Source organism: Numenius arquata, chromosome 2 (genome assembly GCF_964106895.1).
Source record: "Numenius arquata chromosome 2, bNumArq3.hap1.1, whole genome shotgun sequence".
NCBI classification, from domain to species: domain Eukaryota; kingdom Metazoa; phylum Chordata; class Aves; order Charadriiformes; family Scolopacidae; genus Numenius; species Numenius arquata.
Genome location: NC_133577.1, coordinates 61,722,285 through 61,748,986, shown reverse-complemented (window position 1 = coordinate 61,748,986; position 26,702 = coordinate 61,722,285). Strand labels below are relative to the sequence as shown.

Sequence of the window (26,702 nt, the reverse complement as noted above, 5' to 3'; positions counted from 1 at the left end):
AGTTTTTCCTTACTACCTCTTCATATCCGATTGAAAGAAAAGAAACAAAGATCTTGACCTTCAAATCACTTACAGAAAAGAAACACAGAGGAAGAGACACTGCCTCTCAGGAAAAACACTGAGCCCTGAGGAGCATTGCCAGTTTATCTGCATTCAGATAATCAGAGCATGATGTGCAAATGTGACTAGATACTGGATGTTTCCTGCCTGCTGGAAAAACTTGAACAAAGCACTTTGAACCCTGATGGAGCAACAGATTTCCATAGCAGAGAATCACTAATTGGTAAAAAAAATGAGTAAGTTTAATTTGAATATTAAGAAGAAAATTACATCCAATTATTACACTCTCAGAAATAGTATTTCATGTTAAGTCTCATTACATGATCTCTTACATGATAAATGTAAAAATACCTTTTCTATTATAAGTGCTTAAAAATGTTTTAGCACAGCCAGAACTCTTACACTTAATTTCATGCATAAATCCAGAAGAAAAGAAAATAGGGGAATGGCAACTCTTCAAAATTTCCATGATAGACTGGTGGACTGTGGAAAGAAATAGATAGTAAACTGTCCTTCATCATCAGGAACTGCTATCAATGTTCTCCTTTCATAGCTCTAGGAGGGCCTTGAGACCAACAAAACAGTTGGGCAAGTTTATCTTTGAACTATTGTGGTATTGAGCACCTGGGACAAGCACAAGAATTGAATGTGAAACATGCAGGTGGAGTTTAGGATGGGAGCACCGGGAAGGGCTGATTTTAGGTGGATACTAAAATATGCTTCAGTTAGGATCGTCTTGTTAGAATCAGGAAAACCCTGAAACCTTGAACTAAAAACCATTATTCCAAAATATATTGCTCTTAGTAATTTAAAGCCTACCTTTTAAATTTAGTCTCTATTTTAAGATAATATATTCTTTCTTTTAAAAAAAAAAAAAAAAAGGCTGGCATACATCTATGTATTTTCAAATTCAGTTGAGACAAAAGTTACCTTTGCCTTTTTTCGAGGAGGGGCTGGAGGATTTTGTTCGCTTTTTCTTTTTGTGGAATCATTCTTTAGCAAAAGAGGGGCTTTGTCATCAATCTCATCTTCATCAGTGATATTTTCAACATCAGAAACCTCTCCCGTCTCACCATGACTGTCAAGACCTCTCCTGAGTATACCTTCCTCAATTGTTCCAACTTTTTTATTTTTTACAAGAATTTTGAATTTTAATGCCTGTAAAAAAGAAGTTAAACAGTAGTAACTAGAATTATGTAAGGTTTAATTGTAGGTTTTCATATCTAGATATTGTTTAATCCGCATAAAAAACTGTTTATTAAGTATAATGATGTGAGGTAACACAACGAAATGAAGATAGATATCAGTGAGATGGGAGTCAAAAGCAAGTAAAACAAACAGAATCTGGGGGTCAAAGCACACAATAGAATGTGAATATCTAACCCCATGACAAGAAAAAAGGCTCTCCACCACACAGATACACAGATGCTGAAACTGTGAGCAAGATTAAGATAGGAAGCTAAATAAGTGTCAGAGGTGATGGCCAGGTAAGTCATAGGAGGTATATTTTTTAACTATGCATGAATTAATTTTTATATAGAGAGACTTACAGACATGTATCTGATATTAATTCAAAATTTTCTTCAGCTGTCATTGTGGCTGCTGGAAATTCGTTACCCTATTTGACTAGTGCATATGTGCACAACTATCTAGCATATGTACCAAATTAGAAGTTTTGTTATGTCATTGTACAGTGGATCCTCATGTTGATCTTACCTGGTCAGAGAAATTAACAACTTGGTAATTTTTTGCCTAAGCAATTTCTCTATTTTTGAATCAGTATGTTTCAACTTCCATAATAAAAAAAGTTGGAAAAAAATTCATTAAAGTTTATAATTTCTCATAAGATGGCTTTCATCTATGTACTTGAATCCTATGAGTGTAAATTTAACTTAGATTTATGAAATATTATTCACAGTAAACGGCTATTATGTAGGAGACATTTGTCTCTACCTCTGTACACTAGGACTTCCAGTGAGTAACAGGACTTACTTAGGTTCTTGGATAAAGTAGTCCACAAAAATATTCCTTAAGTTTCATATGCATTAGTGAAAAGGAAGACTATACTGCTGGGAAGGTTACAGAGACAAGGAACAAATACTTCCACATCAAATAAACGATAACTCAAACATTGTATTTTAAAGTATTCATTAAGTAAATATGAAAAGCATGGATGATAAAAACATATATAAAACCAAAGCTTTATAATAGAAATTAGAGCCATAGGCAAAGAAATAGACATTCCATTTATATACATTGCAACTTCCATTGCTGATAGTCCCCCCTTATCACTTCAGATCTTGCATTAGGCGTTTGTCAGTGTGCCAATGGAATGACATATCCTATGCTTGATATCTATCAATGCCATGCTACTGTAAGATTTGATTAGTCTCTCTGCACTGGTGATTCAGAATAAGGAAGCCCTTTAACATTTCCTTCATTTCTTATTGATGCACTCTTTTTTATTTTTTTCTGTGATATTTTTAGAAGAGTTTTAATATGAGTAATGCTACTCATATTTTAAAGAGTTCTGAATTTTCCTTTGCATATTCATATTTCCCAATATTTAAAAGCAATTCTATCTGCTTTTGGTCTTGTATTTTGTTATTCATAGGAAAGATTTAATTCTACAGATTAAAAAAAAACAAGCCTACAAGAGAAAGAAAACCTTTCTATGGCTATATTACTGCCTCCTATATGGAAACTTGCTTTAAGTAAAAAAAGACCGTAGTCTGTGTCCTCACATAAAAATGGGCCATGATGTTGTAAGTCAGATAGTTTCTAAATTTGTGTTTATGAACTGTTGGCAAAGATGTAAATACCCTAAGGCAGGGAAAACATTTCTTTATCTTTTTTCTTTTCCTATAAAGATAACATTTTAAAATCACAGCTGTCTTTTGAAAAATAACTACAGAAAATACTGTGGCAAGAAGAAATTTTGCTATTTTTTTGCCAGAATCAGATTACAATAATAGTTAACCCAAATCACTGAAAGTTTACCATGATCTGAAAAGGTATACCATGGATGTTAAGACTGAGCTTCAAACAGATGTTAAAAAAAAAAGGAAGACAAATGTATGGTTACAAAATCAGTGACCATGTGAAATTCAGGTTCTTTATTGGTAATCAGCAGTGCTAAACATGCGGCATATTTTTGCACAAATGCTTGTATCTTTCAAGCAGATAATGAGCTGACAGTCTGAACACTCACTGTAACTTTTCTAGTTTAAATACAAAATACAGAATACTTTTTAAAATACATGGTCAGTATGCACTCATACATAAACTGTAAGCATACTAAAAATTTTAAATATGTAAAACATAATCTTCCCTAGAGCATAAAGGGACTTCAAGGCTGGTGCAGGCAAAAGCCTCAAGTACAATCAACTGGAATAAATATTCGAATAATTAAATGAACAAAACTTAATTATTGTACGAAATAGGCATTCTGGTTAATGTGATGTACAACACAAATCGGAACAGCTGAAATAATACAAGACTCCAAGACAAAATCACAAGCACTTTTGAATGGATCAGGCAAGCCCACCTACTGATAAATTAAGGTGAAAAGGGACAAAATTCCGTCCTCAGAAATGTAGAGAACAAACCCTGGACTTGGGTCATGAGTATTAAAAAGAGAAGAATAGCTTCCCCTATTTCAATTGAGTATGGTTTCCTCTCTTCTCCTCTCCTGACCAGCTATAGGTGCATAGTAAGAGGAATATTAAATCCTGAAAATATTGCTAAGTAACAAGGTTAAAATCAGTTTAAAGTTTTACATCATTTTCTATTTCAAGAATTATATTACTGTCTTAAATACGGATATAGGGTAAAGATGTGACAGCCTCCACGAAGTCTAACACGGGGGAAGCTTTTGAGGCATTGAAAAAAATTATCTTGCATGACAATAACAGAGTCTCACTCTGGAACCAAATTACAAAAATAAAGACGCGAAAAATTTGCTAATGGCCGAGAGTCTTGACCTATTATGACCGTTGGCAGTTAGATCCCATTGAAAAACAGGACCCTTAGCTGGCAATACCTTGTCCTGTTTTAGCTAAGGATTCCATCAGATGTAAGAGAAATACGAAAACACACACAAACTTAACCAACCACGCAATCAAAAAGACATGTGGCAATAGTCTTGGAGTAAGTTCCAGTGCAGATGCTTCTGTATTTCATAGAGATTTTTAAAAATAAAAAAAAGGTGTGACCGATCTGCAAATATGTTGCAAATAACTTTTAATCAACCTCATGGTTCACGAATGCAACAACTCAGAGCCAGAGTAGCAAAAGCCAGCAGCTGAACTAGGTGACCCAGGGTGACAGCAGGGCTGGCATGGGGTAATGGTCTCACGAACTAGGGCAACAGTAGGGCAGGCATAGGGCAACAATGTCACCAACTAAGGCAACAGTAAGACAAGTACAGCAGGCATCTGGCAATGGTAGACAAATTCAGGAAGCAGTCCAGTGACCTCCAGACAAGTCACGAGGGAGGAAGATGGCTGAGTTTGCAAGGGATCCCTGGAGACCATCAAGTCCAACTCCCTTGTTCAAAGCAGGGTCAATAAGAGATACGGCTGTGTCCAGTCAGGTTTTGAGTATCTCCAAGATGGAGACTTCATAATGTGTCTGGGCAATCTGCTCCAGTGCCTGACTATTCTCACAGTAAAAAATTCTTTTTCTCATGTTTAAATGGAATTTTTTGTATTCCATTTTTTTCCCACTGCCTATACCCGTTTCACTGTGCACCACTGAGAAAAGTCCAAGCCCAACCTAAAGAACCCAGAAATTTTATGACAAACAATACTGATTTTCTTATTTTTGAGGTCATCACCAAGGCATGCTACATTTCCAACATCTTTCTTCTCATTTTTGTAAAGAATAGATGCCATAGACAGATTGAATGACAAAAGAGTAGACTGGAAATGTTTTTGACTTGCTAAGAAGCAAAGATATTTCTGACGCAAAGACTTGGTCACAACATTTGCATATGTGACTTGTAGGTCAAAAAAATAAGAATGAATCTCATCACTGAAGCAACAGAATTAGATATGCTAAAGCAGTCTTGATCTTGAATGTCTAAGTGAAAATCTTCATGTCCTACTTTTTCAATAACAAGAAAATAAGACTATATAGATGTGGGAGAAGAAAATTTGGAGACAGTTAGATTGAAAGTTGTATCATATAGCCACAGGTTAATCGGACTATTACCCTTTTGTGAGCCGTTACAATCAGTAAGAAGGTATTTGTCAGAGATTATAGACAGTCAGGTACAACAAAGTTTTGAAAGTTTCTCAGGGAGACAGGTCTTTACAGAGAAAGGAAGAAAGTGCAGTAGCAATATGAATCTCTTAGACTTACACTCAAACGTTATATCTAGATGTCAAAGACTGGTACTTGGTTCACCCAGACTGGTGCTTTCTGTTAAAATAGTGACTATTCTGGGAAAACAGTGACTGCATATGGGAAGCTTCTTTGTATATTGAGTAGATACGGGTGAAGAAAAAGGTGAATGAGAAGTCCTGGCTATAGGGTTAGTTGGTTTTCCCCCTAATAGTAGGATTTAAAATGCCCACAGAGAATGAAGTTGTACTGGAGACCTTCTGTGAATCTTTCTCAAGGAAGTTATTAAATAGGTCTTTTATTTAGATAGCATGGCATTAATAAGTATGGGGAAACCTTGGAGATTGTGGCCAGAAATGTTTCTGAACCACCCCAACATAACAATTGATCTTGCAGCTGTGTGGTAAACATTGAATATGACTTGTAAAATAACAATAGTTGCCACTTTACTTTCAGTTAACAATGCATCAATATTTCTTTCCAAATTTGTGATAGTAAACCTGTAAGTAATGAAAAAATCCCAAGAAGTTCACATATATATCATGCCAGTAGTGTAAGGCAGTTTTATATACTATAATGCAAAATAATTGAGGAACAAACCTTCATCAAAAGCATCAATGTATTTACATTCTTTTGTGCATGTTACATTTGAGGTTTACTTGTTTCTTCCAGTAGCTGTCAAACCCATTAAAGGGAAAGGATTCAGCAGGGTAAGAAAAAAGTTATCTACGTTTAGGATTCTAATATTTTCTAAGTTCATCTACAAATTGCTGCACAAGACACTACATTCTGTCATTATATCAGCAAAATCCAGGAGTACTGGTGCAATCAGCAGAGGTCTCTGGCACCAGTCAGTGATGCCAAATATAATTCAATGTGGGAACTGACTCAAAGGACCTGATATTCTGGTGAATATTAGAGGACATTCATGAAGTCTCTTTATAAGCACCATAGTGGCCAAGACTGCAAGGAGAGGGTTGTGGTGGATCTGTGGTTTTGGTTGGCAAACTACTTGCATGGGAAGGAGGTAAGAGGATAGGCATGGTAGAAGAGAATCGTGAAGCTCAAGAGTGGCATCAGTTTACCTCAGTGGATAAGGGATGTGTGAAAGAATGAAACAGTGCAAAAGCCTTCTCTTTCCTCTTCCCCACTTGCAAAGGAAGAATTCTCTGTTGAGATGCTACACAATACAGTAATATTCCAGGAAATTAAGTGCTAGTACAGTCAGTTGCTGGGTGAACATATGAATGAGGCCAAAGAATTAAAAAACCTCTTTTCCTGAAATTTTCTGGGGTTTGTGTTTCAGAGCAAGTGTGTGTTGAGAAAAAGAAGAGAGCAATATCTTTCAGTGACCATTGAATTTTCTTTTCTGGACTTCCTTGTGATTTTCGCTGAGGCTTACAATGATAGGAATCATGCACGAGCTGAGGTCTAAGGAAACACCTAAGAGTGGGTTTGCTCTGCATTTTAATCTTTCTTCCAGACACACACAATCATCTCAGCTGACAAAGTTGTAGCTCAAAACCTACTTAAAAAAGGAAGTAGGAGATTGATCAGACAACAGAGGTTAAGATAATTTCCATGGATATCTCCACAATTCCAAGATCTAAGTAAGCATCTGTAATTAGCAAATGTTTCTATGAAGTGTTTGGAGAAACTATGGGGTATTTCACTTCGTATACCGTTTGGACACCATTTGATTCAGATCTTGAAGAGCATTGAGAAGTGGGTATTAAAAGGAAGCCTTGCATGAGCTGCACGTACCCTTTCATAGGAACAACTAGGAACAACAACAGCAGTTGTCAGATGAGGCAAACTTCCCACCCAAGAGACATGATGTTTCAGTCTCATGTGACAGGAAGAAGCTGGACATTGAAGGTCCTTGCCAAAGAAATCTGAGAGAAAAGGGAAGGAGTGCTGAACTGGTTAGTTCAGAGCCAGGTCTTTGAGGGATCCTGCAAGCAAGTTGTCAAAAAAAAAAAAAAAAGCCTAGCAAAGAAGGCAATAGCACAGGTCATAAACACGAGAGGTGACAACTAAGTGGTCAATAACTTGATTTGACAGACAATCAGAGGACCTGAGGGACAGAAGCATGCCCTTTGCATTTATAGACATGTGAGGCACGTGGAAATAAAGAGGTTTGTGCTGTGTCCCTAGGGATATTATTAGACTGGAATATTCCTTAACAGAGCATTGTATAAAAATTGTCTCTGTGGTTATTGTTAATTTCAGTGAAGAGTGAAAGACTCTCTACCCTTTCAATCCCTCCCCTCTTCTTTGCTAAGATCCAACCAGAAGGGAGGAAAGTAGAGCTCAACTCAAGGTAGGTGAAAATGACAAAAGGAGGTAAACAAGACTGTACGGAAAATGGAGGTAAAGCACTGTAACTTTAAACCAAATACCTTAATTTTTAAACTCAGACTAATTCAATTCATACACACACACAAAGTGACTTGAAGTATATTCACCTTAATACCAAGTTACTTTAGAGTGACATTCATGTTCATTTATAATCAAGGTAACTAAATATTTTAGCATATAAGCAATCTACCACCGATTTTTATTTTGCCTTAATGTAAGACAGTGTAACAGTCTAAAAAATGAAGCAACACTGAAGGAATCATCATTTTAAACTAATATTTAGAACAGACTTTAAAAGCATATCCAATAAAACATGCTAAGGAAAAAGCTAATAATCTAGGAGACAGAAATTTATGTTGGCCACAGAACATGCTGAACAGGACTCAAAGAAGAAAACTCAAGACCTGTTAGAGCATATAATGATTTCTTTTTTAAAAATATTGGGGGTTTGCTATATTTTCTGTTCCTTTTTTTAATTTCAATATTCAATTGAAGATACCGGTTCACATATAAGTACAGATGAATTATATAGGAAAGTTTCAAAAGTTTTTGCATGTGAATATATTACTGATAGATACAGTCATCTGATGAGAATTTTGCTGGTAAGAGTACTTATGTAGGCAAGTACACCAATTCCCATGAGTGTATTATTCACAGCAATTTTTTTCAAAGTGAGTTATCAGGCTATCAGCTGTATTAGCCTCTAAGCAAATGTATTTACTGCACTTGAGCCATGAAAATGAGCACATGATTCTGTTGAACCAATCTCTCATCTGAGCAATTACAATGAACTTCAATCATCCTGACACTTACTACATTTCATTAGACATATTAGAAATCAGAAGACTGTCAAGTTTAAAGAACAATACCCTTACTCTGTTAGTGGTGTTAACACTTTTGATACTGTTTTCTTCCTAGGATGGCTTTACCAATTAAGTTCCTATAGAATCATACCAGATGCGATAGCTTCTTCCTTACTCTTGTTAATGCTCTGTCTTAAAAAAGGTGAAACAGTAAATAATATAGGTGACAACTATTTTTTTTTTTTTACACTGACAGAATCCTTCTCATAAACAACATTTTAAAACCATTTATGGTTCTGTAACATCTCTTTTGCGCTGCTTAAGTAAAGCAGACTTAAGACAAAGTTCAGCGTCTGGCTCACTCAAATGATAGTGAACTTACCCAGGCCTTGAATACTCACAAGGTCCCAAACTTTCTTTTTGAATCCTAGGATCATAGAATGGTTTAGGTTGGAAGGAACACTTAAAGATCATCTAGTTCCAACCCGCTTTGCCATAGGCAGTGACACCTCCCACTAGACCAGGTTGCTCAAAGCCCCATCCAGCCTGGCCTTGAACACTTTCGGGGATGGGGCAGCCACAAATTCCCTGGGCACCTGTTCCAGTGCCTCAAGTCTTTCGGACACACCATTTCAAAAACATTTTTTCCATGACAAATCCTTTAAAAAAATTACATCTCTGTGGGTGTTGTGCTTCCTTATTACAGTGTTTCCTCCCTACATTTTCATTTGCATTATTCCATTTTCAGTTATTGAAAAAAAAAAAAGATATAAAAATATATGTTATATCTCACTGGTAGCAGTGACAAGCCTAAATAACTATTTTGTATGTATGCACGTATTTGTGTTATAAGAAATTAACGAAAAATAGTTTGTCCTTGAAAGAAAATTATGTGCAAAGACTGGAACAATGGGAATTTATTTGTTTTAGTTTGCAATAAAATTTTCAACACCCATCTAATTGCCTTTTCTGACTTCATATCCCAGGGGTCTCAAGCCACCAGCTGAGAAACACTGCCTTAGGGAAAAAAAACACTGAGAAAGAGAGAATGTTTTTGCAGTAACAGAACTCAGTGAAACAGTTCCATCAACATTGTTATTGACAAAAAATGTAGATTCAGTTTTCCATTTCAATAACATGTTTAAATTTCAGGAAATGCATTCAATCCAAGGAACAATAAATAAATTAGCAGAAAACAGGTACACTAACATGTATAAAGTGAAGATTTTTTAATTTTGTTTCAAAGCATAATGTTTATTAAAAATTTATATTTTGTTTCCTCTTTTAAAACTGAAACACTGGAAGCCTTATTTGGGAGAGGGGAGAGGGGAATTGTTCAGTTTAACATCAAAATGTTGACTTTACAGGACAACAGAAACTTTGAAGCTGCTCACTATAACATAATGTGTCAATAACTTGAAAATTCCAAAATTATATTAATCAGGTGTTTGTATAGCAGTCAGATTCAGAGTTCAGATTCAGTAGCATTTCGTTCTACAATTTTTGGCAAGTCATTCGCTGTGTAGAAATCTGCCCTTTTGAAAGGTTGATACTCCTTCTGTGTTTAGACTAACAAGTCTCCAATAGAGGACTACTGTAGATGAACCACACCATGATAACTTAATTCATGTTAAGTAATAGTTTACTTAAAAGAAATCAGAGTAATTTCAGTTGCTCTACTCAGTTTTTGATATGCACGTTTATTCAGTGTGAGCAGGTATGGTTCAAAATAACAAGACACATTACTACAGCTGCCATGTTTCCATTTAAAATAAACTAAAAACCCCAAACTTCACTTAACTCTATTTGTATATAAGCTAAAATAAAAATTTTAGTGTATGCAAAGCACCAGAAGTTGGATTGATGTGAACTGCAACAAGTAAAGCTTTGCTAAAACATTGGTATGTTAGCTTTTAACAAATACATGCTTCAGCATTGCACCGAAAACAGTTTTCCTTTAAATAAAAAATGTCTATATCAATCCACGTGATTCATTTTCTTTTTTGCTTTTTCTGTTTTCTTTGTCTTTTAATGTGGTTTATATTGTGTTGCTTAATTACTTTTTGTTACCACCTGAAGTCTATTCAGACACCTGAAAAGCACTTTCATAAATTCAATTTCAGAAGATTTAAAAATATATATATATCATTTTTCCCCCTATCTTTCACAGAGAAAAATGCAATGTTATTACCTCAGGAGAAGGTAGTTGAGTTACATCTGTATCACCAATTGTTGAAGTAAGAAGTTTGTCACCCAGAATAGTTTCTAAATGTTCTGCCATTACTTCCTGTTGCTGAGGGCTGCAGTGGTTCTCCAAAGACAGTACAACTGGATAGTCAGATGCCTGGAAATATAATTTAAAGGTTTTATTTACTAATAAATAAAAAATGGATTACTTGATTTCCCAAAATATCTTACAAAAGTCCCCTTGATAATCTGTATTTTGCTTTATTTTCAAAACTTTCAGAATATAGGTCAGTTGTTTCAGGTTAATAACACAATAAAAAAGCTCACAATATTTATGGAAAAGAGAAAGCACAATTGAAGGGTAGAAAAAAAATGCATCCTTGGGAAGTTAAGGGGGGTTTAAAACAGGGCTATACATACACAGATACTAAAAAAATAAAATCAACTGAATATCAGTTAAGAAGGACACAATATTTCATTACAGAAACCAGGTAATATCTGTGCTGATCTTTGGAAAGCACATATTGAAGTGGTTTTACCTAACAATCTATAGAAAAATAATTTATCAGAAGCATTTAACATACTGATTAAAGTTTGATATAAAAAAGGTAGAGAGAAAATAAGTGGTAAATTAGCCAAAAATCAGGCTGATTTATTGCACAGTGCAGAGTATAATCTGGAAGCAAAAGGAAGAATTTCTTACAGAGTTAATGGCTCAGCTGATACAGAGCTGCGCTTCTAAAGAACAATGCATTGGCTACTATGTGTCTCAAATGGTGTTTCTCAACAAATGAACTTACAAAGATAAAGTAAGAATTATAATGTCATCCGCCAAAATAGGAGGATGGGACACACTAAAGCATAAAACCTGTTTTAGGGTAATTTCAAAGGAGACTTAAAACATGCCAAATTCTAAAAACATCAATGTTGAGCATTTTGGTGTTTTTCAAAATTAAAGAAATCTTCCTCTCTTCAGACTTAAAATCCGCTATTCCCAAGAAGCTCTTTCTTTTCAAGAAGCTCTAACCTAAAGGTTATATCACAACTGCTCTGAAATTCTGTTGACTAAGTCATTCCAACAAGGAATTATCACATTAGGTAGATGAACAATGTGTATATAGTCACACACATAACGCTGGCTTGAATACAAAGGTTATCTTAATAGTCGTTCAGGACTTCATTTGAGCAGGAGGTTTTACCAGAAACCTATTCAAAAGACTGAGACAGCTCCAAAAGCTCTCCAGCTTTCGCTGCTTTGCCAGAGATAGGCAGAAGCGACATTGCCTTAATGAGTCACCTGACAAAAAGAGAGCATTAGATGGTAACCTTTATCAAGTGTTGAGTTCAAAATAAAAAGGGAGGGAATGGAAAACAGTAAGTCTCAAACTCAGCTATAATCTAACATTTGTCTTTATTTCGTAAATTCAAGCATAGGATATAAGACAGACTGATAGTAACAGAAGAGTAAGTGAAGTAAAAAAATGAAAAGATAGGAAGAAGGAGTAAAACATCAGACTCATTCTGAAGTAGTTTTTCACTTTATACTCATTCCTTGCTTAACTGACTTCAACTGATAATTTGACCTAACAAGCTGAGTAAGATCTTCTGAATTCCTTGCATAGTTTGGTTTACAATCATTATCAGCAAAATATGTTTACTGTCCTTAAATAAAATTTTAAAAAAGATATTAGGAACATATAGCACAATTTTCCCATAATTTATTTCAACAATGTCCACTGCTACAAGCACTGTCTCTTTTTCGTATTTTTTACCCTGGAGAATCACTGACAACAACCATGTCCATGTGCTTTGCTAAAGCCACCATCACATATACATGTATATATATATGCATACATACCACAAATGCATACTTGTCTATCACTCGAATTACAGAATTAAATAGAATTTTGCTCGTTAAAGTGTGACCATGATACACAACAGGTTCATTGTTCGAGCCATCCCAGCAGTCAATTTCCAGACAACGACATCCTTTTAAGAGAGCACTTCAAAAGAACAAGAGAAACAATTTTACAGTCAAAAGAAAGATACCACACTTTCTTATACAAGTTGATGTATTTCTGATTACAAGCACATTGAAAAATCACAAAAAAAACCCCCTACTTTTTCATCACAGAAGAAAATAAATCCTATAGAATTACACAGATATGAGACAGAGGTCTGTTTTCTGTTGTTTATCTTAGGCATGTTAGGTAATAAACTTTATTAGAGCGTTAAGGAGTAACATGGATTATCTGAATAACCTTCATTAAGAGCCTAAAAATGAGGGGCAAAGTTTTAAATAAAAAAATTTTGGAATGATGGCTTAAAATAGAAGAAGTAGTGTTTGAAAGCACCTTTTTTATTCTGGGGTTTGAGAATCAATATACTTAAAAATAACAGCATCGCACTTACAGAAAGTTTAAAATACTAAAAAACAGTATCTAAATACCTGACATATCCCCATAAATCACTGGGCCCTATTAGTTGGTCAGATATCAAGTAGGTGTTGTGAGAAGATGAAATAAAATAGTCGCATAATGGGTGGTTCATATCTTGGTAGACGGTCCTGTGCTCGCTTTTAAATATCGAACAGTCTTCTGAGTTCATGTACCTTATAAATCCTTCAAAGGACATCTGCCTTCTTTTCCTCACTGAACAGAAAAGAAAGCAAAAAATTTCTGGTGTGAAGCTAAACTGATGGTTATATCTGTGTATTTCCATAACTTTTAGTAGCCAATTCTGAACATTGCTAAAGGTTATACAACATAACACTTTCCTGCAATTTTAAAATCAACACAAACATCAGACGTGTGCAATTCTAGAGATGAATTGCTGTGATTTAAAATTATGAGACATTTTTATTCTTCTTTGGACACCAGTAAGAAGAGTTTGCAGTAGTCTTAATTAAATACAAAGGAAAATATTTGTTGTTGTTTAGTTTTGGAAAGTAGTATGTCAGTCAATGCTTCTTTTCTGTGTAGAAAGAACAGGAATTGTTCTCCAAAATGTCAGTTGGAGACTGTCAAAATAATCTTGCAGAAATTACAATTCCTAGCACCAAATATCTTCCTCAGTTGTGGAAAATTAGAAATAAATACTGATGAAATAATGTTTAAATTAGAAGTATTTGAAATAGAAATTGCATTTTAACAAAATAAAGGACTGCCCACAAAGATGAATTTCAAATCAAGCTTATTGTATTACTTCATCTATAACAAAATGTGCTAATTGCCTCTATACCAGTGACAGTCGTCCCATTTGTTTTGCTTTTAACTGATTTAATGACAAGCCAATCCATTATACTTCCAACTGCTGCTCAAATGCCATGCTTCAAATGTAATAATTTTGCAAATGATATAATCTCAGAAGTCAGCTTTGCTTTATGCAAAACATAACCTGGTTTGAGTTTGTCAGGGATTTTGCCCAGTTCTGGCTGCAAAATAGCTTTATATCTGTCATTATAGTAGGCTACTGATAATTAAGCAGTAAGTAATCCATGATTGCATTCTGTTAAGAATAACTTAAATAAATCAATGTGTACAAGCTTTTTGAAAAACAAACCAATCAAACAAAAAAACACAAATAAACCCAAAACTCTTATCTGACCTGTTAATTCTCAATACAGCTATAAGAATCATGATTTACAGGTTAGAGTTGTAATCATCAGTCTTCAGTATGTGTACAGACTGGGTCTTTTATCTCTAATGAGAATTTATTAAAATCATTCTGACGATGGGAACACAAAGAAAATAATTATTTCTAAAGTTATAGTTTTTTTTTAACTAGAAAACTTTGTAATGTTTAAAATGCTAAACACAAATAGAAAATAAGGATGAAAGCCCTCCAGAGATCATACATACATTCATACACTGTTATCCTTAACCATAAAAATGTTATTCCTACCAGAAGTCTGTTGAAGCTATTCCTAAGGGCTTCCATTGATGAAGAATCCACAGATATCCTCATAATCCCATTTCAGCACTAAGTAACCTTATTAATTAGAAATATTTTCGTAATGTTTATCCTGAAACTTCCTTGCTGTTAAAACTATTTGTTGTTTTGTACTATTCCTCTCCCTTTTTTTCCACACTTATATGCATATTAAGAGTGCTATTACACTTCCTCTCATTCCACTGCTTTCCAGAAGAAACAAGTTCAATTCACTTCTTTTGATACAACCCAAATGCAGTTGGCTTTCTGGGCTGCCAGTGCCCATTGCCAGCTCATGTTGAGCTTCTTATCAACCAACACCCCCAAGTCCTTCTCCTCACAGCTGCTCTCAATCCATTCTCTGCCCAGACTGTATGTGCTTGGGATTGCCCTGACCCACTTGCAGGACCTTGCACTTGGCCTGGTTGAACTTCATGAAGTTCACATGGGCCCACTTCTCAAGCCTGTCCAGGTGCCTCTGGATGGCATCCCTTCCCTCCAGCATGTTGAGTGCACCACGCAGCTTGGTGTCATCAGCAAACCCATCAAATGCTAAGGGTGCATTCAATCCCATTGTCCATGTCTCCGAAAAAGATGTTAAACAGCTCCAAACCCAATACCAACCCCTGAGGAATGCCATTCGCCACTGGTCTCCATTGTTGGCTGAATTCTTTGAGTGCAATCATGCAGCCAATTCCTTATACACCAAGTGGTCCATCCATCAAATCCACGTCTCTCCAATTTAGAGACAATAATGTCATACAGGACAGCATCAAATGCTTTGCATAAGTGCAGGTAGATGACATCAGTTGTTCTTCCCTTATCCACCAATGCTGTAATGCCATTGCAAAAAGCCACTAAATTTCAGGCATGATTTGCCCTTAGCGAAGCCATATTGGCTGTCACAAATCACCACTTTATTTTCCATCTGCCTTACCATAGTTTCCAGGAGGATCTGCTCCATGATCTTGCAGGGCACAGAGGTGAGACTACTGGTCTGTAATTCCCCAGGTCTTCCTTTTTTCCCTTTTTAAAAATGGGGGTTATGTTTCCCCTTTTTAAGTCAGTGGGAACTTCACCGGCTGCCACGACTTCTGGTCAGTGTGGCTAGAGCGCTTGCCGGTGAAGACTGAGGCAAAAAAGTCATTGAGCACCTCAGTCTTGTCCATGTCCCAGATCACCAGGTCTCTCATTTCCTTCTGGAGAGGGACCACATTTTTCCTGGTGCTTTCTTTAATCTCATTTAATGACTCAAGACTTCTATTCAAAATTAATAATAAAATGGAGAGATAATCGAATGTTTGTGTAGAACAAAATTGACATTTGGACGTTAGTAAGACAAAACTGTCAAGTGTGAATCACATACTCACTACTTTTGCAATCAATTCCATAAAATAGTTGCTTCAGCCAAAAATGTACATTTTAGCACACACACAGAAACACAAACACAAAATCTGTTAATGCAGCATTTTGACCTTAGGAATTTAAATTGTACAATAAAAATGGAAAAGTAGCATATTCCATACTGTTCCTGAATGAACTACATCACCCTCAGAGAGTTAATTCGGAGTTATCTGGCTCAATAGCATTGAAAAGTCTTCTCTATCTGCACGCAGATGTTATAGATGGGATGCTATGTTGATGTTATAGATGGGATGCACTAAATGTTATAGACGGCCTTATGAACATTGCATATAAAATCTATTCACTGTTTTCATCTTAATCTTGACATACCAGTGCTATCAAGTTTATCAGATAATGGTTGTTACTGTTAGCAAACCAGTCAATCAAGTGTCAAAATCTGCCCTTTTGCCTTACTGCAATACACAGGACAAGGATGGCAGATGAGTCTAACAGATCATCCTGGGGAAGAATATTCTGTACCAAATTCAGAATGACAGTTACACAAAATGGTCCATCACAACACCATATGAATCAACTATCATGTCAATCATATCTGGAACTTTCCAATAAATAGGTTTGAGGGGGAGTATTAGTTCACTCAAAGGAGCATGAACAATACAGTTATTATTTCATTCAGGAAGATCATTTCCAATTACAAGACAAACAATTTTATTACAGATGAAGAAACAAAAAAGAATTTGGCTTAGCACCTGAAATTTAAACCAGAAATTAAATTAAAACTGTAGAAACTTCAGTTGATATTCACAAATGTTTTCTAATTAACTACAGATTCTTTATTGTTTAACCCCTTTATAGCTATTAATTTTACCATCAAAATAGATAACTCAAAAAAAAGGAACCTTTTAAACTGGTAACATATAATGAACTAGTAAACACTTAGTTCTAAAAAAAAGTAGTATATATTCAACAAAATATGTTCTAATTTAAAAGGCAAACTTGGAAAGTAATGGCATAAGGAATCAAAGATTTTTTAGCGCGAACTATGCATACCTTCTTCAATGGGTTCATGCTTCAAAATCATTTCTAAGGCCATCGTTTCGCAAGTTTCAGTTTCATGTTGTTCTTTTCTGAGAAATTCAACGAGCTCGGTGTCAGCTAGAAATTTGCTGTTTGGAGAGTAAGCACGGAAAAGTTCCTGAAATTCAGCTCTGTGTACAATAGCTCGATAAATTGCCCTGAAGTCCTCTATGTTAATCACATGTGTCTTCCTTTTGTCAACTGTTTTCTGAAAAAAAAAAATAAAATCAAAACAGTCAATACAAAGATATGCAATGATGCAAAGATACATACAAAGCACTCCATTATAACTGATCATAAGAGCGAGAGTGGAGAAAACCTCAGGCAACAGTGACTGCAATTCATTATCAAATCATATTCTTCTACGGCCATATGCAACTTTTAGATTTGACTTTGTGTGTTGAAAATATTTTTTTACAAATTAAAAGGTACCATATGAAATAATTAGCATCTAAGTAATTACAATAAATATCTACATAAAGCGTATGCAAAATTAAAACACATTACATAAAACATCTAAAATGCTATGGAGTAAAATAAATCTGCAGCATAAAAATTATCGAGTGGAAAAATATATTTAATCTAATAACTGTCCAACAGCAATTTAAACCATACTGTAAATACCTTCAGATAAATTTACATACAACATACATCAAACAGTAATCTAAAAAATGAAATAAGGATAACCAAATTATCATGAGATACAAGTCTTTCAATACATCAAATATGAAACACTATTAAAGTTTGGGGACAAGATACTTTATAATAACCTATGACATTGTGTTCTATTCTTAACAAGCCAGAATGTTTAACTCAGATTAATTATTCACACTTTCAGAATTCTTTAACTGTAAACTTGTTTTCAAAGAGCTTAAAAAATGTAAGCACATTAATTAATTTCAGTGTTTCAATAAAAGAGCCATGAGAAAAATTAAAAGGGCAAAAGAATTTGAGTAGAATAATACTTTTTTACCATTCCCGCCATTTACTTTTTTTCTCAGGTTTAACAATTTTATTTATCCTTTAAAAGTTTCTACATGAAAAACGTAATCATGCATATAAAATAAAGGTGTTTCTAACAGTTTAGCTTGCATTATTCTTAAAAGTTGCCAAGTTAAGAGAAACTTTGGAAATTTACTGACAAAAATACTCTTAAAAATCATAAATAAATGGCAAATCATTGCCTCATTAATTACTACTGTAAAATGATCAAAATTCATAATTGTTGGCTCCTTAAACTGAGACTACCAACTTATTTTATATATATTTTTTTATACATATTTATATTTAAATTTAAATAGAAATATGCTATTCAGCATCCAATAATATGGCACCTGCTATGGTTATTAGAGCTTCCCCAAAATTATCCATAAAGTGGCTTACTTAAGCTTTTGATAAATAGTTTTGATTACTACTAAATTAGGTTAGTTTTGAAGAGACACCATAAAAACTGAAAGCCTAATGATGCATTACCAGCATCTTCCTATGCAGTACAGTTCCTACTAAGAGATCTCTGAATAAGTTCAGCAATAAAAGTGAAAATATGTTAGGTAACCAAAACAAGTACAAAAGTAAATTTCATGAGGAGTTCTAGCCAAAAATTTTACAAATCAGTAATTGAGTATTTACTTTGAGCTTGTGAAAGGGAATTGTGATGATCATTTTTAAGAAAACTCACCAGCAAGAAAATAATTCAATGCAAATGTTAATAATATGCATTTTATAACTGCTTGAGAAAACCCACATCTAAGGTTGATATCCTCATTCTAATTTTTAACATCTGTAATAAAACCACAAATTTACTCATAACTGTTAAATATTAAAAGAAAATACCAATTTATTTTGGAATTAAACATTTTATCTGGACTTGGGAAATGTTCACTTAGGTATTGGCATAAAGAGAAGCTTGGCAAAAAAATTATATTTTCTATCACAGTCTCCTGTTGAAGGCAATAATACTACAGAGAGCTCAAATTAAAGTTAAGAAAATCATGTCGATAAAAAAAGATTGTTATAAAAATTTTGTTGGTAGATTTTTATTATTCTTATTTTTATTAATGCAAATCAAACATTTGCTATTCAGAAAAAAATATATCTTGAACAAAGACTTAGTCTTGAGATGAATTATATGAAAAAGTATTATTCCTTAAAAGTCTTAATGTTCGTAATGCTGATATTGCTCAAAGGAGCATTACAGTAAAATAAATTCAAAGAGAATAGACAAGAGAAAAACAGATTATTCTTTAAAAACTATGTTTTCTGCAACATTTATTTTGTCATGTATAACACTGTTGATACCTAGTTACGATGCCAGTAAGATTTCCTTCCAGACTGCTTTCCATTTTTATGTACTGTTATACTGATGAATAATTTGAGCCCCAAAACTATTTAAAATACTCAATTTTTTCCAAAATAGAAAAGAATACCTAACAGTCCTGCTACAAATTACCACATCAGATTGTTGAGTACATTATACTGTTAAATATAACTAGAGCAGACTTGTTCTATGCAGGTCTAAAATTTCTGTCAGAAAGCAAATTAGGTGGGAAATACAGGAAACAATGAGAAATAGTTTCAAGTTCTCAAGGTTGGCAATTCTCCCAATGCAGTGCAAGTTCAAAAACCACTGGCACCCTCTTTAGCAAGGGTTGAGTTCATGCTGCCAGTTTTACCTTGGCTCGACAAGGCAGAGAACAAAGAGAGAGGAACAAGATAGAGTCGGGAAATCCTAATGCCTTCCCTCTGCCTGCCTGCCTGTCAGCACGACATGACCTAAAAGTTTCTGACTTTCCACAGTTATTTCTCCTCTGTCAAATCTGGACAGAATCAGCCAGTTGGTTACAAAATTCTCAAAGAAATCACATATCTATCTAGCCACTTGGCTTTATTCCCTTAGGAAAACAGCTATTAGGTGTTAGGTAATGGGTACATCTTTTGAGTAATTACTTGAGGGGATCTGAAGAGCAAGATATCCCAATATGTCCAAAGGCACTCAATTTTGCAGTATTTGCTCACTGGGACTGCAACCGCTTGATGGTAGTTTGCTTACCTACATTAAATTAACTTAATAGTAAGTCCAATTTCTAGCTATATCTTGTAACCTTCATAGAAATCTCTTAAATGTTGCCTTATCTGAAGGCCACATCCTTCCCCAGGGGTTAGAGTGCAATTCCCATCCATTCAGGCACAACTCTTAAATGCTTCAAAGGAGAGGTATAGTGGAAAATTGAGTGAACAAGAGTACTGGATCCACGTTGACTTGAAGCCTGAGCAGATCAGACAGATCCATATTGTCCTCCTGGCAAAAGGATTTTTAAGAGGTCTGAATGGCTCTGCCCAGTCTCAGAAAGGCATGTCTGGGTTAATTCTCTTGATCGCAGAAGCAGCTGGTTGGGATGAAACCACAATATTTTAATTTTTCTCAAGTGAAGCCTTGTTAGAAAAAAGTTAAGAATCAATACCTACATATTTTCCATCACACTACACTATTTTGGTTTGGTGAAGAGATGATGGTGGCAATCACTCAGTTATCTAATTTACACAGAAACCAAAGACCTGAACAAGGCAAATTATTATTAGCACATCCTATCAGTATGAAATTCACTTCTCGAAACATTAATTTTAAAATGTCAGCAAATATAAGGTGTGTGTGTAACTGGACTTCTAAATCTATTTAATTGCTTAATCTACATGTTCCTCACCTTGAAAACATGTTTTACATGTGCGAAATTAAAAGGCAATTGCAGTGTTTCAAGCAGCTTCATTGTGCTGTCTAAATCAATTTTCCCAGTCCTGAACTCATTCTGAATGATGTTCAAAAACCACGTATGAGGGATCCGGTTAAGGAAACTTCTGGCCCGTGTCATTGCCTTTCAGTAGCTGAGGAGGGAGAAAAGTTTAATTTTCTTAAACCTAAAAAGCTTGCACTCTGCTTTTCTCGTACTCTAGAACATCCTTGTCTTCTGATAACGCAGCAGACTCTGAGGCATGCAGGAAGACATTTTTGCTCCACGACCAGAGATTCTGAGGGCAAAGGTGCCAAAAAAGGCCAGAGGAAAGAGAAGGGGAGAGTGTGCAGGAAAAGAAGGGGTGGTGAGGGTCAAGAAAGGGGTGCACTGAGAGGAGGGAAACATGGGGAGGTCGAAGGGATTCATCAGCTGTGGGGAATGGTGGGAAGATGAGCACTAAAAAAAAGCAGCGATGAGGTGAGGGTGCACAGCACCGAGCCCACCCAACCAGCCTCAACCAGCCCTGGCTGGGCCAGGACAGGCCAGACTGGATGGTCCCCCCAGGCTCTCCCCTGACACCCATCTGGGGGGGTCCCATGTGTGCACAGACCAGGCCTGGGGGGAAAGAGGCACGCAGGGGCCAGGTCATACAACAGCAATGGTCGCAGGGCAGGAAGACGAGAGGAGGAGGAAGAGGAGGAGGTAGAGCAGGAGGAGGATATCTGTTCTCCTCCATGGTGGCTCTGCATCGCCTGCTCCGGTCTCTTCACTGAGGTGACGTTGGCAGCATTTGGCAGGACATCACCTTTGTTTGCTCCACTTCCCGGTGGTACCCTTTCCCCTTCCCTGGCACCCCCCGCACCCCTGCTGGGATGCCCAGCACCCCTTCAGTATGGCACCCACCCTTGGCCCCCAACAGCGCCGCCTCAGCTGCCGCTGTGAGGTCATAAACTGCAGGCCCCCCTTCCCACCGCTGCTCCCCCCCCCACCTCTGCCGCCATCTTGGGCATTTTCCCTCCAGCACCAAGTCTTCCCTTTGCCTGTGGTCTCCTGTCTTTTGAACAGCCCTTGCCCCCAGCATGTGCATGAGGAAGAAGCTGCGTGAGCCGGAGAAGGCGTCTCTCATTTGCGGCCCGCTGCACCAGTCCCCTCCTGGGGACTTCAGCCAGGTTGTCTGAGACATCTCTGCTCCAGTCCAAGGTGACAAGCTGGTCAGGCAGGAGGCTGCCCGCTTGGGGGCCTGTCACAACAAGAACAACAACTTCACCCCCATCCAAATAAGCAAGTACTCCTGACCCGCTACAACAACCTAGAGGGAAACTGCTTCTTTGGCCCTCAGAACAAATTCTATTTTGTGTTTGACCACCTGTGTGGGCTAACCAGCAACACAAAGCAGCATGATGTGGTGCTAGGTGAGGGGCAGCTGTGGCAAGAGGCCCTCCACAAGGGCTTGAAGGCCTACGTGAACTGCCACCTCCCTGTGGCCAACTGCTGCATGTTCAAAAAAAGCCTGGGGAAGAGGCAGATGTGTTTGGCCTGCATTGAGCCTCTTCAGTACCAGCCTTCAAATCACTGGAACAGCCTGTGGAAGTCAGACTGGACTTTTTCCCTGGCTCCGTTTACCACCGCTCAAGTTCCAGGGATCTTTCTCCTCCAGTTTCACTACCTCAGAGATGCCAACCCCCATGTAACTGCCAGCAAGTCTGTGAGTGAGACTCTAAATGTGATAGACCAAAGTCAGTTTTTTCCACAGATTTTTGTGGAATTTGTGAAAGCTGAGGACACCAAGTTTCATGTTGCCATTCTGGAAAACATTCAGGCTTTGTCAGAGGATATACAGGGAGAAAGGAAACTCCCTGTTACTCACACTTTCATGAACTGAAATAAACTATTGAATGGTTAGCAACTGAACTTCTCCAATAGAGAAGTGCCTCCATGCTTACTGAAACACATTGTTTGACTTGGTGGTATAAATAAAAATTAAAAAAATAAAATAAAATAAAATAATAATTAAAAAAAGCAACAAAAAGACAAAATGGGGGTGTTTAGTTGATTTATTTCTGGATTACTCAGGACAGTGCAGAAACTGTCATCAGTCAGTCAGCACTTTGAAAATAATTCAGGTCTGTAGTGACTGAAATAAAAATTGCCGGGTTTTTTTTTTTCTTCATGTATTTTTCAACTGCTTCTAGAAGCGCTAGTAATGGTCACTGTCAAAGGCAGTATCATGCTACAGGTAAGCCAGCAAGCAAACTCTCACTTTTCTTTGTAATTTTACCCATTACTATATTTACTCATGTAACTTCATACAATATGTAGCATTGGTTATAAGGAAATAGATAAGGTAGGTTGGCAAAGATATTGAGGCATTATTTCTAGATTTTTTCGTTGATATTGAAACCCAGGCAATTCAGCCTTCAGGCTTTGCTTGTGCATATCTCTCTGTACGCACAAGAGACATCCCTAACATCACATGGGATGGGATGGGAAATCAGTACACAGGAGGAATAATTTTCTTATAGCTTGTACAGAAGCTATTTCAGGACTGACCAGGGATGTATGCTGGGTGTTGCAGCATTGCAGAATAAAGTAATGCTACTTCCCTTCTCCCAGTGTTTATTACAACTGCCAAAGGAATGTATGTGATTCTGTTTTACTTTCAAACTGACAGTGATGCTTTGCTAATATGTTTATTACAATAAATGAAATGCCTACCACACTTGCTATTTTCTGTAAATATAACTTTTAATTAGAGTTTTATTAGAAACAAAGTTTGCTTTCAAGCAGTAATGTAAACACTGAACTTTCTAAAAATATTGATGGGAACATGTAAACATTATTCTTATAAATATTAGATGTTTTTCATGTAAGCATAAGATTTTGCTTTTGTTCATCACTGCTGGTGGCAATTACATTATCACATGGGTTGAACATGCCCTTTCATAACTACTGATCAGTGGCTTTATAGCTTCAGTGCTCAGACTGGCCACGATTGCTTTCATTGTCTTTGTTTTAAAATGTAGTAAAGAACTATGCATTGTTATGGTTTTGGGGTTAACCAACATTGTGAGAAAATGCCATCCTCAGATTTCTCTTCTGATGCAAAATGAAGATTTTACATCTATACTCACACCTGATTTAAGAGGTTCCGGCCTCTATACATCTGGATATGATAATTACCCAAACGAAAAAGTGTCTGATATAAAAATCATCATTCTACATCGTTCTATATTGTTGATGACAAAGTCTTCAATTTTTATTTATAAGCATACTAATTTACAAAGCCTTATTGCAGAAGACGAGGTTGCAGTGTTGCCAATATTTGAACAAAGCTGAAAGAAATGAGACTATTCCTTTGATTTATACTGATTCTCTTCAGATTTTCATTGACTAGGGCTTATTTTTCATCTGGTTGTTCATCTTTATGGTCACTCAGCACAAAGATTCTGGGAGTGTTGTATTAATTTATGTGCGGAAAGGCGCTCATCACACAGGGTTTCCTTCCCACAAACAGAAAGCAGACTGCTGCCCTTGTAACGATGTCCCTTGACAATGCCTTTTACAGATGCCCGTTTGTTAAAGAATCTGCAGCACGCACTTCAAGAGGAAGAAGGATGGAGTATGGAGAGCATTTTCTGTGCTCCTTCAGTTCTTCACAGAAAGCTGCATTACCTATGGGTCATTCTCTTTTCACCCCGCAGCTGCTACTGAGATCCATCCAACACCATTCCAGCCCTTTTAGTGCTTATGTTGCTGCTGGAGACTATTCAATGAGCAAGCAGCTGTCTTTATGTGGTATTTATTTGAATATGTGATTATTTCTTTATTGAAAATAAGAGTGATTTTATTAAAAATGTTATGCAACCCAGGGCTGCTATAATGAAGATGGCCTGTTGTGAGTGTAGTTCATGTCTGCAGTAGAAAACAAAAGATGAAATTTTGGACATAAATTTAAGTGCTAACAGAAGCAGGGACATAGCATTAGAAATTCTGGACTGTGAAAAAAACACTTTATTAAAACACAAATATTGAACATGAACTAACAATAAGAAAATGTAGGGAACAATGAAAATTATTAAGCAGTTAGATGAGTTTCAGTTTCAACATGTATTCCCCCAGATCAATCCCTTACAAGATGCAAATATATGACATTTTGCAATATACTGTTCTGTTCTGTAGAATTAAATTCTCTCTTCTTTAAAATGCAGTATCTAGATGGCAAAACTGTAGCAAGGAGTGCAATAATAAAAACATTTAATATGGTAAGATTAGGTAGTTTTCCTACCTTCCCTATCAGTCTGCCTTTATGAACTTTCCATTTTCATTGTTTCCTTTCTCTGTAAAAGAGCAAGCCTGTGATACCAGAATCTGCAACAGAAGCTGTTCAGAGGGATGGAGTTTGGGCAGAGCAAATGTTCTGACCCGGTTGAAAACGCTTACTCATTTTTTGCAAGGCCTATGAAAATAATCTGGAAAAGGTAATTACAATACAGGCTGTATTAATGTTCCCTCCACATCCCTCCATGATGGGATTGGAATCTTTTTTTCTTTTGGAAAGTTGAAACCTGGGAAGAAAGAAACATTATGAGAAGAAAGCGAAGGTGTACAACTCCATTGAAAACTTTACTGAACTTTTACATATACATTTTTATGACTCTGAAAATATGAACTTTTACATATACACATTTGTGACTAAAATAGATTTACCTGCAACTTCTTACTCTTTTGCCCATACCAGCGTTTTTTTTGTATAGGAAATACATTCCAAGTCACGTTACCTTTATTCCTAAAATCCCTTCTGTCTGTTGCTTTGAAAACCATTCACGTTCCTATGGCTGCTTGTGAATTTACTTATTTTTTTTACTGGCATCAGTGCCCTGTATTTTAAGAAAAGAAACAAAGAATAGGCCTATATAACTAAAACAAAAAGATCAGTTGTCACACTGTATTTTACAATAGGTTTCTACTGCAGCCAGCAGCATAGCATACCCGGAATTGGAGCTATAGCAACCTATTTGCAATCACAACTATCTACTGTTAAAGACTTGCTTTGTGCCTGCAAACATACATTATCATCAAGTATCTTTCTGTAATATGCTTCTAATACTGCTTTCTCCTTCTTCTTACCTTTGGTTGTTACTGAGTGGCCATGGTTATTTGTCTCAGGGAAAAGATCACCTGCTCTTATCAGTTCAGAACATTTACATGATGAGATGTAATTTTCTTTCAAAATAAATTGTGGATTTTGTTGAAACTCTGCTCCTGCATTTACAGGCTTGCAGACTCATTGGAATCATAAAGTTGGTACAAATGCACCTGAGCCAAATTGGCTCAAATTTTTGATTTCTGAAAATAATTTTCTATCTGCGATTAATTGTTGGTGCAAAGAAAATTATCATTTTTATTGCACCAGTAACATTAAAGCTTAGCTTGGACTTCATTGTCAGCTTCCAGCTGAATTAAAATTGGAAGAAAATCAACACTTAGCATTTGGATTGAATATTTAATGTTCACGTTATGAAGTTTTGCTAGTACTGCAGCAGGTGGAAAACCTACCAAAATGAAGACTTAGCAAAAAAAGTTTCATCTCTGCATTTTAAAATAAAGGTGTGGAATTAAAATCAAAGTTTCAGAATAGACAGACAAATCTTTAACAGACACTAAAGACTCAAGTTAGCTGCTGGCAGAAAGCAAGGTCTATTAATACTCCTAGTCACAGGAAGAAATTCATTTTTTCCCCCTTACATTCACCAGAAATGGTACTAATTCTTTCTTTGCTTCATTCATGGAATGAAAAAGACAATATTTGGAAATAAAGCCACCTCTACTTGTATGTTTTCCAGGC

The 26,702-nt window shown here is 36.1% G+C and overlaps 2 protein-coding genes across 2 annotated transcripts in view; one reads left to right on the top strand and one right to left on the bottom strand.

Annotated features, from left to right (window-relative positions):
• The window catches only part of PLCZ1 (phospholipase C zeta 1), a 46,961-nt gene extending 25,368 nt beyond the window's left edge, over positions 1 to 21,593 (bottom strand). Inside the window, exons 1-7 of the mRNA XM_074168382.1 lie at positions 21,580 to 21,593; positions 20,831 to 20,954; positions 17,103 to 17,337; positions 13,207 to 13,408; positions 12,616 to 12,760; positions 10,762 to 10,914; positions 991 to 1,218 (exon numbers count right to left, since the gene is read on the bottom strand). Coding sequence (XP_074024483.1) covers positions 991 to 1,218; positions 10,762 to 10,914; positions 12,616 to 12,760; positions 13,207 to 13,408; positions 17,103 to 17,337; positions 20,831 to 20,954; positions 21,580 to 21,593 — 1,101 coding nt within the window. The remainder of the gene's footprint in view (positions 1 to 990; positions 1,219 to 10,761; positions 10,915 to 12,615; positions 12,761 to 13,206; positions 13,409 to 17,102; positions 17,338 to 20,830; positions 20,955 to 21,579) is intronic.
• Positions 21,594 to 21,936: 343 nt separating this feature from the next.
• On the top strand, positions 21,937 to 22,817 carry CAPZA3 (capping actin protein of muscle Z-line subunit alpha 3). Its single transcript, XM_074144513.1, is given in 2 exon segments — positions 21,937 to 22,138; positions 22,141 to 22,817. Coding segments are annotated over 2 exon segments (879 nt in total).
• Positions 22,818 to 26,702: the final 3,885 nt, after the last annotated feature.